Source organism: Malania oleifera, chromosome 10, assembly GCF_029873635.1.
Source record: "Malania oleifera isolate guangnan ecotype guangnan chromosome 10, ASM2987363v1, whole genome shotgun sequence".
NCBI classification, from domain to species: domain Eukaryota; kingdom Viridiplantae; phylum Streptophyta; class Magnoliopsida; order Santalales; family Ximeniaceae; genus Malania; species Malania oleifera.
Genome location: NC_080426.1, coordinates 94622860 through 94639148, shown reverse-complemented (window position 1 = coordinate 94639148; position 16289 = coordinate 94622860). Strand labels below are relative to the sequence as shown.

General features: G+C 36.5%; 1 protein-coding gene across 1 annotated transcript; it reads right to left on the bottom strand.

Annotated features, from left to right (window-relative positions):
- Nucleotides 1-7340: 7340 nt before the first annotated feature.
- LOC131166249 (large ribosomal subunit protein P3-like) lies at nucleotides 7341-9811 on the bottom strand. The gene is made up of 2 exons (XM_058124608.1): nucleotides 9209-9811; nucleotides 7341-7704 (listed from the first exon to the last, which is right to left on the bottom strand). Exons 1-2 carry the CDS (start codon nucleotides 9404-9406, stop codon nucleotides 7534-7536), a joined length of 369 nt encoding a protein of 122 aa, XP_057980591.1. The 5' UTR covers nucleotides 9407-9811; the 3' UTR covers nucleotides 7341-7533.
- Between the last annotated feature and the right edge of the window lie 6478 nt (nucleotides 9812-16289).

Sequence of the window (16289 nt, the reverse complement as noted above, 5' to 3'; positions counted from 1 at the left end):
ATGCGGTGGAATAAGTTTCATGGGAGCTTAAGGAATAAATACAACAGAACTACCTACATTTGTTCAGTGGGGACCAGTAGTAATAAGAAAAATGCAGGTAAGTATGTTAAGTTTCTTTTGTGCAGGTTAGTTAGTACATGTAATGATTTTCTAATAGTAGGTAGTATTTTGCTTTGGTAGAATTTTTCTTTTATATATTTGTAATCTCCCACAACCCTGAATGTAACTACGGTATTTCTCCGCCACAAGTAAGGATAAGTAATAAAATAAATAGCCCATTTTTCTCAAAGGATAGTGTTCAATACAAATAATAAATTTCGAGGATGAAATTTTATAAGGGAGGAGAATGTAGAGACTCGAAGAATTATAGTCATTAAATAATAAAAAGAATGAGAGAAAAGAAATTTTAAAAAGGGGATTCAGTAGGGTCTCATCGACAAGTGTAGAGTGCTCGTCGATGAACAGGCTTCTTGGGCTCATCTACAGGGATACGTGACTCGTTGACGAGACATTATCGAGAGGGCTGATTTTAGGACCTGAAATTCGTCGACGAGAGGTAAGTGTTCATCGACGAACTCCCTTCATGGACTTGTTGATGAGGTGACGTGTCTCATCAACGAATCCGTGTTTTATAGATATGTTAAACTCGGATTTTCAGCGAAGGAAATTGCATGCAAGGTTCTCTCTCTCTCTAAAAACATCTCTCCCACCTTCTCTCTAGATTTTCGACTTCGTCCTTCGCCGGATCGACGATCGGAAGCCACTACGCTACTCCTAGGAAGATTCTCTTCAAGTCTGCTAGAGTAGTTCATTGGTTAGGCCAACTTGGGCACCATTCCAAAATCTGGGTAAGTTGATTATTTTAAGTTTTTGGTGTTTTTAGACCGAGGAAAATGCTTTAGATAGAATAATACTGAAGTTTTATTAGAAAAAATGTAATTTCAGGGTGTTGAGCTGGGAACACCACAGGAGTAGGTTTGGTTATTTTTGTAGGCTTCTCCATAAGTTAGGCGAGGGAATAAATTAAGTCAGCATTTTTCATGAAATTATTTATTATTATACAACATTTATTTTCAGGAAAATATGTATGTTATAGAACTATGTTTGGTAATACTTTTCTTGAACAGGGAAATGATTTTTAACACATTTTATATGGAAATATGATTTCAGAGTAAATTATGAGTTTATAAGGCTATTTACATTTTTGTGGCATAAGTATGATATTTCCATGAAAATTATGTTATTTTGAAATATTATGATTTTACCAAGATAAGCATGTTATAGTAGTTTTCAGGAGACCCATAAAAATAGTACAAAGCTATGGTTTTAAGAAAATTATGTCAACAAGTCAAGATTTTCATGTACAAGTACGTCATGTTATGCCGGCTCCGGTGTCATGATTTTTACGTGATGATATGACGACATAAAATGCCGTAATTATGCATGTTATGTCAAGATTCGAGAAAATATTATTATGTCATGTTTTCTCTAAAATATGAAACTGTTATGTTCAATATCATGAAATGTATTATATGTTATCACAACCTGGATAGTTTAGTTTAATTTCACGAAGCACGGTACCATAGCTGTATGTTTACATTTACGTTAGTGCTACCACACATCTTATGTAGAGTGTGAGAGATAACAGTCGATATGGCTTTATGGGAGTGTCGTAGTTCCCTTGGTAGTCCGGCATAGGTGGAACAAACCCATCATACTTACACACCTATGCTTGACTTAGCATGGTCGGCTAGCCATTGCTAGGTCCCGCCTTCGGGCTGCACAACCCTGTCATATGGGGGGGTAAGACATGACGATAGCTAACTGTCTATATATCCTGGGTAATAATTCAAGTATGATATGGTTATATAAGATGATTTTTCAGTATATAAATTTAATACGTTAAATTATGTTATGTTAAATCATGTTTTGATTCAGATATGATACAACTGTTTATACCAGTTATAAATTATGTACTGTTTTTATGTATTTAACGAATAATACTCATGTTGTCACACACTGATATTAGTTTATCTCCCTTACTGAGAGGTGTCTCACCTCAGCATTACAAACATTTCAGGAAATCTAGGTAGGAGGGCGGATAGAGCCTCGCAGCAATAGAAATGGACTGAGCTACCTTGTCTATAGGGTAAGTGGGAGAGCTAAGGTCATATGGATTTTTGGGTTATGACCTTAGGATACTTTTTGGTCTTTTTGGGATGTATGTATATGTATATGATAGACTTAGTAGAACTCTAGTATGGTTTTTGGTGTTTTATGGCATGTATGTGATTTTATGTTTTCCGTTACTTAGGTATCAGAGTTGTATGACAGGTATATCCATGGTGCCCATGGGTCCAGGTTGATCATGACTTTGGCAGCTTAGCAGGTTATTAGAATTATTATAAATGTTATTATGTGGAAAAAATATATGGGAAAATAAGCAGGTCGTTACATTTTATGCGTTTGTGCAAGGACCTAAGGTCTTTCTAAGGTCTTTTGAGCTTATTGCATCTACATGCATGGTATTGAGTGATTATTACAGACTTTTTCCTATATTACTATTATAGATTCGAATGAGCATAAAATAAATTACAATAAATATAAATTTTCTGAGTCTTTGGACTTTAAGTCTTCTCATGCCATCAAGTGATCTTACAAATATGAACCTGCACATAAACTTAATAGACATTAAATACCTGAGTATTTGTCATAATAAAAAGTGGGTATGACCAATAAGGTCAACATTAAGGCTTTTTTAAAATTAGTTTATTTTTGTTAAAATTTTGTTTGGGTCCTTTATTTAATGGTTTTATTTTACTCAAGTGTTAGTTCAACGTGTTGTTTAAGTTCATCATTGAGTTTAGTTTATTTAGTTTAAGTTCTTGTTTGGTTTAATTTTTTGTTTAAGCCATTACTGTGTTGAGAGTATTTTATTGTTGCAGGATTTTTCATTAGATAATAAAGTTCTTATTTTGGTTCACTAATTGAATATTTTCAAGCTTTGGATTAGGCATAGTTGTTTGGTTTGTTAATTTCTTGGTAGTTATTTTACATTTTAAGCATTTTATGCTTTTAGTTTAGGTTCGTTTTGTTCTAATTTTGTCAAGAATTCTCAAAAACCCTAAAAATTGAATCTGAATTGTGTTCAATAAACTGTTTTCTTATTTTCTTCTTTTTATTTTACTTGAGTTTGAAATCAATCTGCATTCCTTGAGGAGACGATCTAGCCTTTTGGGCTAATTATTACACGATAAACTCCTATACTTGGGATAGTCTTTGCGTTGCTCATTTTTAGAATGAGTCAAATATGATGTGGCCTTTCTTGGGTAAGTATCATTGAAAGTGTTTCCAATTTTTTTTTCCTATTTGAGCTTTACTCATTTGCTCATAGTCATGTGCCAAATTGAATGCATGCTCAAGTGAGTCAATATGTTGCGGAAACAACTTTTCTCTCTGCTCGGGTTTCAAGCCAATCCTAAAATGGGAAATTTGTTGGCTAATATTTTCTTCCACACCACAACTAATGGAAAGTTCATCAAATTTGCTAATGTATTCGGTCACACTTAGATTTCCTTGTCTAAGGCTATAGAGTTAACCCATGAGGCGTTCCCTAAAAGAGATTGAGACATACTTTTTTCTGAACCTTTCTTTCATCAAATCCCAATGTTCTATAGGCCTATGACCAAGGCAAGCTTCTTATCTTTCGACATTCAACCAATGAAGCTTTGCTTGCCCGGTTAACCTCATCTTTGGAAATCTTACTCTATGTGGGCCATTCATCTTATACCAATCAAAGTATGAATCCATTTCAGCCAACCAATCCTTAAAAAATTTTGTGTCCATTTGACCATCATATATAGGGGCTTTAATTTTCACTCTTTTTCTCACATCCATATTCGGATCATGATTTTCCCTATGATATGGTCTCCTTGGTTGAAAATCATCTGCATCATAATCCTTATAATTCTAGTGTGGAATATAAGGGTCATGACGTTGGAACATTCTAAGAGCATTTGGTATTTGTGGGGGACAAACGAGAGGTTGTTCTTGAGGTGATGTCCTCTCTTTTGGAGGGTGGTTTTGCTCCCTAGAGTGTTGGGAAGCAAGCTCATTGTCAACCTCAAGGGGCTATCCTAAATTTTTTGGAAGTGGGTTAGGAGCTAAACTAGCTTCCAATCAATCTCTCAATTCTTGCAAGGGCATTGGTTAAGTCTTGGGTCAAGTCATGGACTTGGTCTTGCAAATCATCTAGGAGTGTATCACGGTCCATATCATTCCTATGACCACGATAACGATTCCTGGCTTAGGTCACCATCAAAACAGAATCCTCCTCCTTGGAGGTTGTTCCTAAAGCCTAACCGAACTAATGTTCCAAATATCCCAAAATTCAAAATCTATATAGGTTGTTCTGGACAAAATCGTCGACTGTTTGGGGCAATTAGTTGACTGTTTGGGATAATCAGTTGACTGTTAGGGTCAATTAGTGTATTGTTTTAGACAGAATGGAAATTGTTTGAATTTTGGAGCCAATTAGTCGACTGTTTGGGCTAAATAGTTGACTGATTTGGACATAGACTACTTTTTTTGCTACTCTAAGGGAAAATGGGACTTTGAGGGTTTGCCTAATCCAACCTAAGCTCTGTTACCAAGATGATGTAGGATGGGAATGATCGACCTAGTCCTACGGTTCAACCCTCACAAACACATACAATCAAAACACTTTGGATTAAGAATTCAATTAACTAAACATAAGCATCATAAATTATGCTATATTTCACATGTTGTTGTATTTTGAAAGGTTGTATGATGTTGTCCAGCAAATAAATCACAAGTGTTTTCTAATCAAGGAATCTAGTTTTATGTGGAAGATGTTACTTTCAAAATCAAGATTTCAAGTTCTAAGCTACCAAACTAACATTCATACGATTGATTTTAGCTAACAAGAATTGATATTGAAATCTAATGGTTCAAATATGCCATTCAAATATGGAAGTTCAGATTTTCAAGCAATGACTTACACAAGATTAAGGGTTCAAACAATTACTGAAGTTACCAAGGGATTCGATGGATGTCTTGATGTTGTTCAACACGAGCTAAACCACACCATAAGTTCTTCGTGCAAGGTTTGAAACACCAATACAAACGCAACAATGGAGTGTAGATGTAATAGCTGTGTGAGTGTCTAAAGGAAGTGGCCCTGGGGTTGTATTTTGGGGTGGTGACCATGTGGGTGAGAAGAAGGAGATGAAGATGGAGTCGCTGGATAGATAGTGGTCTCTAACCACTTGATCTCCGGAGAGAACGTTGTAGCCTCACACTACACAATCGATAGATTGGACAAGCTTTCAAGCTCAAAAAATGGAATTCTATTCAATATTCAAACTAAGCTAAACTTTGAGTTCTTACAATGAAGGGATATACATATAGCTAGTATGGGGGAACAAAACACTAACAAGCTTAGCTAGCATGGGGGGACAAAGCATTACTAACTTACACTTCCCACAAGCGTGGGAGAGACACAATTAATGCTAATACAACTTATTAACACAATAAGCACTCTCACAACTTACTAGGTACACACATGCAAGCTTGATTGTCTTGCATTATTACAAATTAAATATAAAGACATTAGCCAAAAGGAAGTCAAATTCGTGTGGGGTTCACATGATCATGTGGGGCTCACATGGGTTTTGAACTTGAACCTGCTTCAAAATATGGACTGGGGTTTTCACACACCAAAGTCTTCAAAAAACTCCGTGTGTACCTACAAACTATTATGAACTGAAGTGAACATTGGAAGGTTATCCACGTGTCACCATGTCAACGAAGGAAACAGTCAAGGCCTGCTGATCCCCATCACTAACCAGTAACCAGTTCAGTTAGTCTGTTATCCAATTCAAAGATAGCATCTATTTATAAGTCATTCAGATAAAAAAACACCCCAACTTTGACTTACTTTATATATCATAGAAATTTACTTCTTTAAAATTAATTGGTCTTATTTTCAAAAGACCAATTACACTATACATAATTCCATATATAAAATAAAAAGTTACTTCTTTTAGGAATGGTAGTCTTATAGAAATTTTTTTCACAAATTGATTTTTAATTGCATGTTTTAGTAGTTTTTAATCTTTCTTTTAAAAGATGAGACTATTTTAATCCATAAAACGTTTTTACTATTCCAACTTTTATATATAATATAGATAGATGTAGACCATCAACTAAAAATATAATAATAATAATAAAAATTATTCCTAAAAAATTAAAGGCAAAATTATGATAATCCTTAAAGTAACAAAAATAAAATTTCAATTCTATCCTTTATTATAAAATCTTAGAATTTATAATCATATATTTATCCCAAAAAATTAGAATTGAATGTCATCCCTTCACAATTCACTTCTATACAATATCAATAGTCTCTTAGTCTTTAGCAATTTCATTCCCTAAATAATCTATAGTCCTCTCCCAATTCTCCTTTTTCATTGGTTTCTTTCTTTCTCCTAACTTCCAATTTTTGCTTCAAAGTTTTTCCCCTTCCACTTCTTAAACTTCCTGTATAGCTACATGTATTTTTGGTAGAGAAGGCCACTGTTGGGACAAAACCAAATATTTGTTTTACATTGGCTAATTATCATAAATCAGTAAATAAAATTTAAAGCTATCTTCGACATTGATTGGTGGAATCAATTGGTTTTTTTAGGGGGTAGGGGATGCAAAGGTAAGGGTTGCGTACCTGATGTAGTTTCCATATTCAGATTTAATACAAACCAAACAAAGTCCTCTCCTAGTATTTGATTTTTGGAATACTTACACCCATCAAGAGGCTTGTATTTTTTATAAAATATAAAAGAAAAATTCGACAAACCTCAAAGAAAGCCTGTAAAATTCTTAAAACCTCAACAAAAGCCTGTAAAAATTTTCAAATCTTTGTGAGAGATTCCTAAAAATTTTCAAATCTAAAAATGTTATTACCTTTTATCAAACCTCAAATTTCAATGTATTTTACCCATTATTTTTCTTTATATAACTAATTATAATCAATCTCTACAAATAGGCATTTCATCAACCAAGTATCGAATATAAGTTGGTAACAAATTTAAAAAACCTAAAATCTCAAATTAAACACTGCATTTGTGGGTATGACCCCAAAAAAAATGTGTAAATTTTCAAATTTGGGATGGCGAAGGTAAAATCAGGCCAAACCACGCTGGAGTTGATCGGGTCTAAGCTTTTTACGGAAGAATCACAACGGGTAAGGTAAACAATGCCAAGTACCACATGCCAACAAGCATTGCTTAAACAAACATGAACATGCTAGATGAAAACAAATATTTTTAACACAAAATTCATAAGCATTGCTTAAACAAACATGAATATGCTAGATGAAAACAAATATTTTTAACACAAAATTCATCATGTCAAACTAGAAAATCTTGAGGACTCAATTCTATCCAAAAGTTCTAAAGATGTCAAGACATATAGGAAGGCCTTAGCAGCAAATGGGAAATTGAGTACAAAGATGCTTTAATCAAAGAGTGAGAATCCCAAATCATCCTCACTCTCCTCTTGCTCTTCCTTCTTCTCCTCTGCAGGGGGAGCCTCAGCAGCCGGTGCCCCACCCCCAGCAGGAGCCCCTGCAGCAGCTCCTCCGCCGCCTCCAAATAAAGCTCCACCACCGCCTCCTCCAACAATCACCTGTAACAAATAAAACTTACTCAGACAACATATATCAGAGGCTGATGGCCTTGTAATACACAGTTGATCACATGAGGAGGGTGGGCATCCCATATAATAGACCAGCCAGCAGAATGGAACCATCGAAAAAACAGGATCCCACTTTGGCCCAGAACCAGTGGGTTTTAATTAGTTGCTCCTCAAACGGAAATCAATATTGTAATACCAGAAAACAATAACAAAATGCAGGATGAAAGGGGGAAAACCCAGAGACATCATTTGAGCAGATGTTATGAAAGGGAAATCAAGCACCGTGTCGTCAGATTAGAAAATGAAGGGAACTTAACAAAGGCACCTTGATCAACTATTTAGGATTGCAAAAATGGAAATGAAGGAAATACTATGACTGTTTGTGACAGTTCAAATCTTTCATAGAATCCATCCACACTAAAGTAATGTTTGGGAGCATGGTTTTTGGGCTTGAGTTTGGATTTGTATTGATTTGAAATAAATTGAACACAATTTTATGCTGTGTTTCTTCGAATCAACAGAAATCCAAATCCAAGCCCAAAATTCATGCCTCCAAACACTACCCAAGTGAAATTAATACTAGCACCCATAGCTATCACGATACTAACGCCAACAGCAAGGCAAGTAAATTCTCCTACAATATATGATATCCTTAATTAAAATAAAAAATAAAAAATCTAAGGTATCATATTCCATTTTTATACGAGGGTTTAGAAACACAAAAAACAATCAATAAATGATCAAAGTTCAAATGTGGTTGCATCAGCATATAGGTTGCTCCAATGGTAGCCAAAAGGATCAGTAGACCCCAAGCATTCACATATAATCTGACAACTACATATTCAAGTGGTCTGACTCTTTACACTAGACCATCAATTAGTCCATTTTACAAGGGCAGACAATGAAATTCAATTAGCACGATCATACAAGAGCACAAAGGCTTTACCAAACAAGCAAAAGCAGTCCCCAGGGCAAAACAAATCACCATCACGGATGCACACACTAGAGAATCAGGATGTTCATTCAGTATATGCAAACGTAGTGTTCAACATGAGATCAAACAGACAATGAAGCTCCCTTGGAACTTGCAGTAATCGAACAGCAGTTATCATATTGGACATTTCAAGTGCAAACAAATTAGCTGACACTGATAGCCTAAAGTTCTCAATGACACACTAACTCAGTTTACAACAAACTGGCAAACTAAATACATCAAACAATTTAACAAGAAAATGTGTTTTCAAAAGCCAATTTTCACATGAAACTGTCCCTGAACAGACAGCCGCATTCAAACATTACCCCACTGATATTAAAAATATACTTAGAAAATATGATAAAACAGGCAGCAATTTCCACACGAAGCAATACCAATGAAAATTTGTCATAACCTCCTCGCTCACCAAATAAAAAAAAACAAAACAAAACAAAACAAAACACAACACAAAAAAGAAGAACGTGATCAAGAAAAAAACGAAAAGATATTCCAATGGTAGACCTGGAAAACAGCAGAGGAAGGAGTGACCATGGAGAAAGAGGACTGGACGCCGCCTGAGGAGTCGGTTGAGAGAACAGTATTGACGAGGCTCCTCTGAAGTTCATAGGTCGACGGAGCCGATGCCTCCAGATCTCCCTTCAGCTGCTTCCCGCTCCATTCGCCCCCGGAGTTCCGACACACGAACGTGAACACTCCCATTGGCTACAACACAAACCCTAGCCCAGAGAGACGGAGAAGGTGAGAGACTATGGATCCTGATAAGCTCGGTTTATGTATGTCTCTTTTTGTAAACGCTGGGTTACGAAACCCTAACGCTGGAACGCGGCTGCTCGGACTGTTCAAAGACCAATTTGCCCCCAGTAATTCTTGTGATTCCTCATGTATCCTTTACCTTGGTCCCTTAAACTTACCCAACCGACCGTAATCGATACAACCTTACAAAACTCTTTCAAGTGAGGAAAATTAGCATCCTTGTTAGTGGTCTATCAATCATAAGGCGATAATTGGCTCATGGACCTCGTAATTTGACTAGTTTGCGCTTAACAAGAAGGATGTTATTTCTATTCAAAAAATTTTAAAATATAAATAAAAAAATTCAAAAGTAGTGAAGACTAGATAGAGTGTTCAGTTGTCAATGCATACTGGCCGAAAGAGTGTCTTGTCTTGCTCTCTCCTCTCCCTAAAATTTGAAATATATATTTTAAAATTAAAGTGAAATCAATTTTCATCCAAAAAAATGGGTATAGCCTTAAGAGGCTCCCCCTAACAATGTGCATTATGTAAAGTTCTAAATAATATTTTCAATTCAATTCAATCCACAATTCAATTTAATAGATTAACAACCCATTTTTTTGCCCCTACATCTCCCCCTTTTGGCAATAACAAAAAGGGTCATAAGAGTTAAGAATTCTAGGCAATGGGTGAGTGTAATATTTATACATTATGAGTTTAGAAAGTTTTTGAAAAAATTTTGGCAGAGTGCCGTTTGAAAATTGGACTTTCCAAAACAGATCCTGTATAAATACTATCCTATTTGAGTTTATAATTCTTAGCAGTTTATCCGCAACTATTCAAACAGTTCTAATATGATCAAACAATAAAACATAAAGCTCAATATGATCATGCAATAAAATATAAAGTCCAATGGCATCATGTAGAAGTCATAAGAATTATGCACAGAAGCAACAATCAATATTCACTAAATCTAAGGCATATCAACAATAACATTAGTTGCTAAGACTTGTAAATTTTATTAGAGAGCTCCCCCTAAATTTATGCGAACTATGATATATCTAAAAAGCCTCTCTACTGTGCATTAGACCTAACTCATGTCTTATCTGTATGAACCTATCTTTGGGAAGTGGTTTAGTGAAAATGTCCGTCCACTGTTCATTAGTGCATACAAACTCAAGAGCCACATCTCCTTTTTGCACATGATCACGTGATGTCTAATCTCAATGTGTTTAGTTCATGAATGTGAGTTAGGATTTTTAGAGATGTTGATTGCACTAGTATTATCACATTTAATCGGTATTGTATCATAGTGCAATCCAAAATCCATAAGTTGTTGTTTTATATTAAGAGTTTGGGCACAACAACTTCCAGCCGCAATATATTCAGCTTTGGCTGTGGATAAGACAACTGAGTTTTGTTTCTTGGAGAACCAAGAAATAAGAGATTGTCCTAAATAGTGACAAGTACCGCTAGTACTTTTTCTATTAACCTTACTACCAGTAAAGTTAGTATTAGTACAACTAACAATCTCAAAGGTAGTATGCTTAGTGTAATGACCCGAAGAATAATGGTATCTAAATAATAAAGAAAAGGGAAAATAGGAAACAGTAACAGAAGGAGGTAGCAAGCTTCGCGTTCATCGACGATGTTGTATATTGGGCTCGTCAACGAAGGTGTGCTTTGTTGACGAGGAGATACTGAGAGGATGTTTTGGGCGACTCTGAATTTCGTCGATGAACTTCGTCGACGAAGGGGAGAGTTCATCGACGAATTTCCTCTTGACCTCATCGATAAGATGACGTGGCTCGTCGATGAAGCCACTAATATAAATAGCCTAAAACTCAGTTTTTACGTAGAAAAATCGGCAGAGCTGCTCTCTCTCTCTCTCTCTTCTCCCCTTCTTATGGTTTATCTCTCCTCTCTCTTCGATTTCGGCCCCGTCGTTTGCCGGATCAACGATCTGAGGCCACCACGATGCTCTTAGGGAAGTTCTCTCCAAGTTTGCAGGAGCAGATCGTCGGTGGAACGAGTTGAAATTCATCCCAAATTTAAGGTAAATTTTTTTATGTCAAATTTGATCTTACTGTAGTTATAGGAAATGTTATTCATGAAAAAATACTAAAGTTTAGTTCTGAGAGTTGTTGTTTTTAGGGTGTTGAACGGGGAACCTTGTGGGTATAGGACGAGCGCGTTTTAGGGGGTTTCTTTTCAGTATCAGGTAAGGAAATAAACTAAAGCAATTATTTTCCATGCAAATTATTATTATTTATCAGCAAATTAATTTTCAGGAAAACATGTATTATATTTGAATATTATTGAGAAAATGCATATTTGGGAAAATACTGCTATTATACAGGAAATATGATTTTAGAATAAAATATATGATTTTACTTAGCATTGTGTGGCATGAATATGGTTTTACATGATAAGTATTATGTTATGATAAATTTTACAAGTAAAACATGTTTTTGAAATATATGATAATTGATTTATTTATTCTTAATGATATGTATGAGATATTGGAGGCAAGGCCATGATTGATAGCAGGCGCAAGGCCATGTTTTACGTATAATTTTGGTGCAAGACCGTATTTATGAAATGTTCGGCGCAAGGTCGTATTTATGAAATATTCGGCGCAAAGCCGTATTTACGAAATTATAGAAAATGCTATCAATCCATTTATGTTAAACGCTATATTATCATGTATTATACGTTATAAGAACTCGGATGTTAGTTTAGTTTAGTTACAGGAGCACGGTACCGTAACTATATAGATCAGATATTTATGTTTAGATTTGTGCTAACCGCCCCACAAGGGGGTGAGAGATGGATAGTCGATGTGACTTTCAGTGTAGAGTTGTAGACGTCCACCTGACAGTTCGAACCAAGGTGTGGCAAGCCCATTGTACTTACATACATTTTTGACTTGGCAGTGGTCGGCCAACCATTATCGGGTCTTGCCTTCGGGCTGCACAACCTGTCATGGGGGTTAATACATGACATCAACTAGCTATACATCCTGAGTGAATTTTCAGTATTATCAGTTATATCAGACATTTTATGAATTGTATGATTTATTATAAAATATGAAAGTATATGATTATTCAGTATGTTATGATGAATGTTTTCAAGTATATGAAATGTACTGTATATGTATAATTGTATCAAGTATTCATGTTGTCACACGACTGTATTTAGTTTATTTTCCCTTATTGAGAAATGTTTCACCGCCGAACTTAAATGATTTTCAGGAAACCCAGAAGGACCGACGGATCAAGACCACCATTGAGTTAGTACGGTACTACCCCGCTAGGAGGATAGGTTTTGATCTAAGAACAGTAGATCGGTGTTGTGAACTCCTAGATATGTTTATATTTTGTAATTTTTGGAGATTGTACATAAACACAGTGTTTTGGATTTTAGTTAACTTTGGTATTATGTATTTTGTGGTTATGAGAATGTGATTTACATTTACTGCAAACTAAGTTCCGCTATGTATGACAGGTGTCCCTGTTACCCACGGATTTCAGGTTGACTATTTTATTTATTATGTTTTATTATAAGATAAGCAGGTCATTACAGTTTGGTATCAGAGTCTAGGATACTAGGTTCTGTAGACTCTAGAATGCAATAGTAATAATACTAGAGTATAGGATAAGGGAATATGAGGCCTGATTTTGTAGTTTAGATGTAGGACTTCCGTGGTGGTTTGTGTGATTTTCCTAGGGTGACGATTTCAGGAAAGTCATGTTAAACTATCTTCAGGTTGGGTATCTAGGTTGTAGGATTGAACCTTGAATTAAGATCAGGAGTGATGAATTAATTAAGGAAATATAGTACTAGTTGGATGATATGTTACGGTGATAGGTTTCTAAGTTAAGTTATTTGTTTTTTAGGATGGACCCTAGTGGTAATAGTGCTCATGCTAGTGAGAATGAGGGTGTTGGACCCTCAGGTGCTGCGAGTGGAGATTCAAATGCAATTTTGCGCAGCATAGCACAACAAGTCATGGCTGAAATTGCCAGGAATTCCAGGGAGTTGGGTGGTTCGCCTACAGGCCATAGCAGCTCAATAAAGAAATTCATTAAGATGAATCCTCCGGCTTTCTCAGGAGGAACTGATCCTACAGTCGCTGAAAATAGGGTGCAGAGATAGAGAAAATATTTGCAGTGCTACAGTATACAGAGGAACAAAGGGTACTGTTTGCTACCTATAGACTGACTGGAGATGCTGAGAGATGGTGGACGACAGTGAAACTCTTGGAGCAACAGAGGATAGTACCTGTGGAGATGTCATAGGAGTGGTTTAAGGAGACATTCTTCGACAGGTATTTTCCAGCCTCGTCTAGGGAAGCTAAGATAGAGGAGTTCCTAAATCTAAAGTAGGGACAGCAGACCGTGCAGCAGTACACGACGAGGTTCATCGAACTATCTCGCTTGACCCCGTACATTATTTCAGATGAGAAGAAGAAGGTACGATAGTTTGAAAGAGGCCTAAGGAGAGAAATATATAAGCAAGTGTTGATACTGAAGTTACAGAATTTTACTGAGCTGGTAGATAGGGCCACTATAGTAGATATTGGAGAGCGGTTGGAGATTAAGGAGTAGAGGCAGAAGAAGAGATCCACACCTTCTGGTTCCCAGCAGGGAGTCGACCGTGGTTTGTGGAAGAGAGGTGGCTACTACAGAGATCGGAGGCAGGAGACAAGGACTCGAGGTTTTTAGGGTACGTAACCACTTCCAGCTTGCCCGACTTGTAGGAAGAGACACCCAGGGGAGTGTCGTGCCGGGTGAGGTGTTTGCTACCAGTGTGGGGAGCCAGAGCATATGATGAGGGATTTTCAGGCTTAGATTGGTGCTACTTCTGCTCCTAGACCTGCTCGAGGAGGTTATCAGGTGCCACGTGGAGGCCAGTAGAGGAATATGGCTCCAACCAGGATTTTTGCTCTGACGCCGGGTGATGTTGAGGTGGCCGGCGACGTCGTGACCGGTACGATTAATATCTTTTCATTTAAAGTTATTGCATTATTTGACTCATAGGCCACACACTCGTTTGCATCTGTGGAATGTGTTAAATTGTGCTGGGCCAAAACACAAACATTAGATGTTGAATTATTAGTAGCTACACCGATTGGGTTAACAATGAGGTGTAGTAGGATGCTACGAGGTTGTTTAGTTGATATTCAAGGGAGAATTTTATTTAATGATTTAGTAGTGCTAGACATGCATGGGTTTGATATCATTTTTGGCATGGATTGGCTAGCAGCTAATTTTGCTAGTATAGATTGTCATGCAAGAGAATGATATTCAAACCATCAGGAAGACCAGAATTCAAATTTATAGGGTCACAAGTGCAATCTCTACCCCAGATGGTCAGTTGTATAGGCAAGGAAACTACTCCTAAGTGGTTGTCAGGGATTTGTAGCCTTTATGAAAGAAATTTCGGAGAGTGAATTGAAGCTTATTAACACGCTACTGGTGAAAGAATTCACAGATGTGTTTCCAAATGAATTACTGGGTTTTCCACCTGATCGTGAGGTAGATTTTCCCATTGATCTGCTTCCAGGTACAGCGCCGATCTCTAAAGCACCGTATCAAATGGCGCTAGCAGAATTGGCAGAACTGAAAGATCAGTTGCAGGATTTACTTGATAAGGGTTTCATACGACCTAATGTATCCCCGTGGGGAGCTCCAGTACTATTTTTGAAGAAGAAAGACGTGTCTATGAGGATGTGTATAGATTACAGAGATATTAATAAAGTGACTGTTGGCCCGCTTGAGTGTCTAGAGAGGGATGAATAGACGTTCTTTGCAGATATGCAAATTTCCTACAAACACAAAAATCTTGCCAAGAACAAGTGTATTATATCAAAATATAAAAGTAAAGCAAATGGCAATGAATGAGCAATACCAAAGAGAGAAGAGAGAAGAGAAGCTTAACACGATGATATTAACGTGGTTTGGCACCCCGCCTATGTCCACGCCTTGAGAGCAACTCAAGGATTCCCAAAATCCACTATATTGTCCTCCTTCCGGCAGAGAAGCCTATACACACAGCTGCTCACAAAGAGCTTTTACAATGGTACTCACTTAGAGATACCTTATAATGACTCACAAAGAGCCTTTCTATACAAATAGTTGATGAGAGGTAGATACAATATTAAATGCTCCTCTTGAGCTGAGTATCACAACAAAACCCTCACACTATTTCCTTTTTTTCAATGGAGTAAATCAATAGCAAGAGCAAGAGGGCAAGTGATTTGCACAATGAAACCCTAGAGTGAATGCACAATAAATGATTTCAATAACTAAATGAGCTTCCTTAAAGTTTTTTGGTTCTAGATGGGATACGAAAGCAATATGATTACATCCACTTCTTAGGTGAGATCTAGTGCTAACTCCTTGGGATGGACTACCTATGATAAGATCAGTTGGGTGATTCTTTACAAATTTCCAAGCCCTAGGTAGTTCATAATTTTCTTCTTTTGGTTCTTTAGACTTTTGAGGAGATAATTCTTGATGATTAATGTTTGTGTCTTGACAATTTCTATCTTGATCATTATTTATCTTAAGTTGCTCAAGTTCTTTTTCAATTCTAAAGGTAGTGACTTGATTATCTTCCTCCACCTCAATAGTTGTTTTGGATGTGTGAGGGTCTGTTTCATCAAACACAATGTGGGTTGATTCTTGAACAGTTTGAGTTCTTTTGTTGAATACCCTATATGCTTTGCTATTCATGGCATATCCTATAAAGATTCCCTCATCGGATTTTAATTCAAATTTTGCCAAATGACCCCTATCATTTAATATGAAACATTTGCATCCAAAAACCTTAAAGTGTAAAATAT

Bases quoted from the DNA above. Each gene is read 5' to 3' on its own strand.
- LOC131166249 (XM_058124608.1), bottom strand. From the start codon at position 9,406: ATGGGAGTGTTCACGTTCGTGTGTCGGAACTCCGGGGGCGAATGGAGC. The intron at 7,705-9,208 runs GTCTACCATTGG...TATTTGTTACAG, and splicing joins CTTCCTCTGCTGTTTTCCAG to GTGATTGTTGGAGGAGGCGG.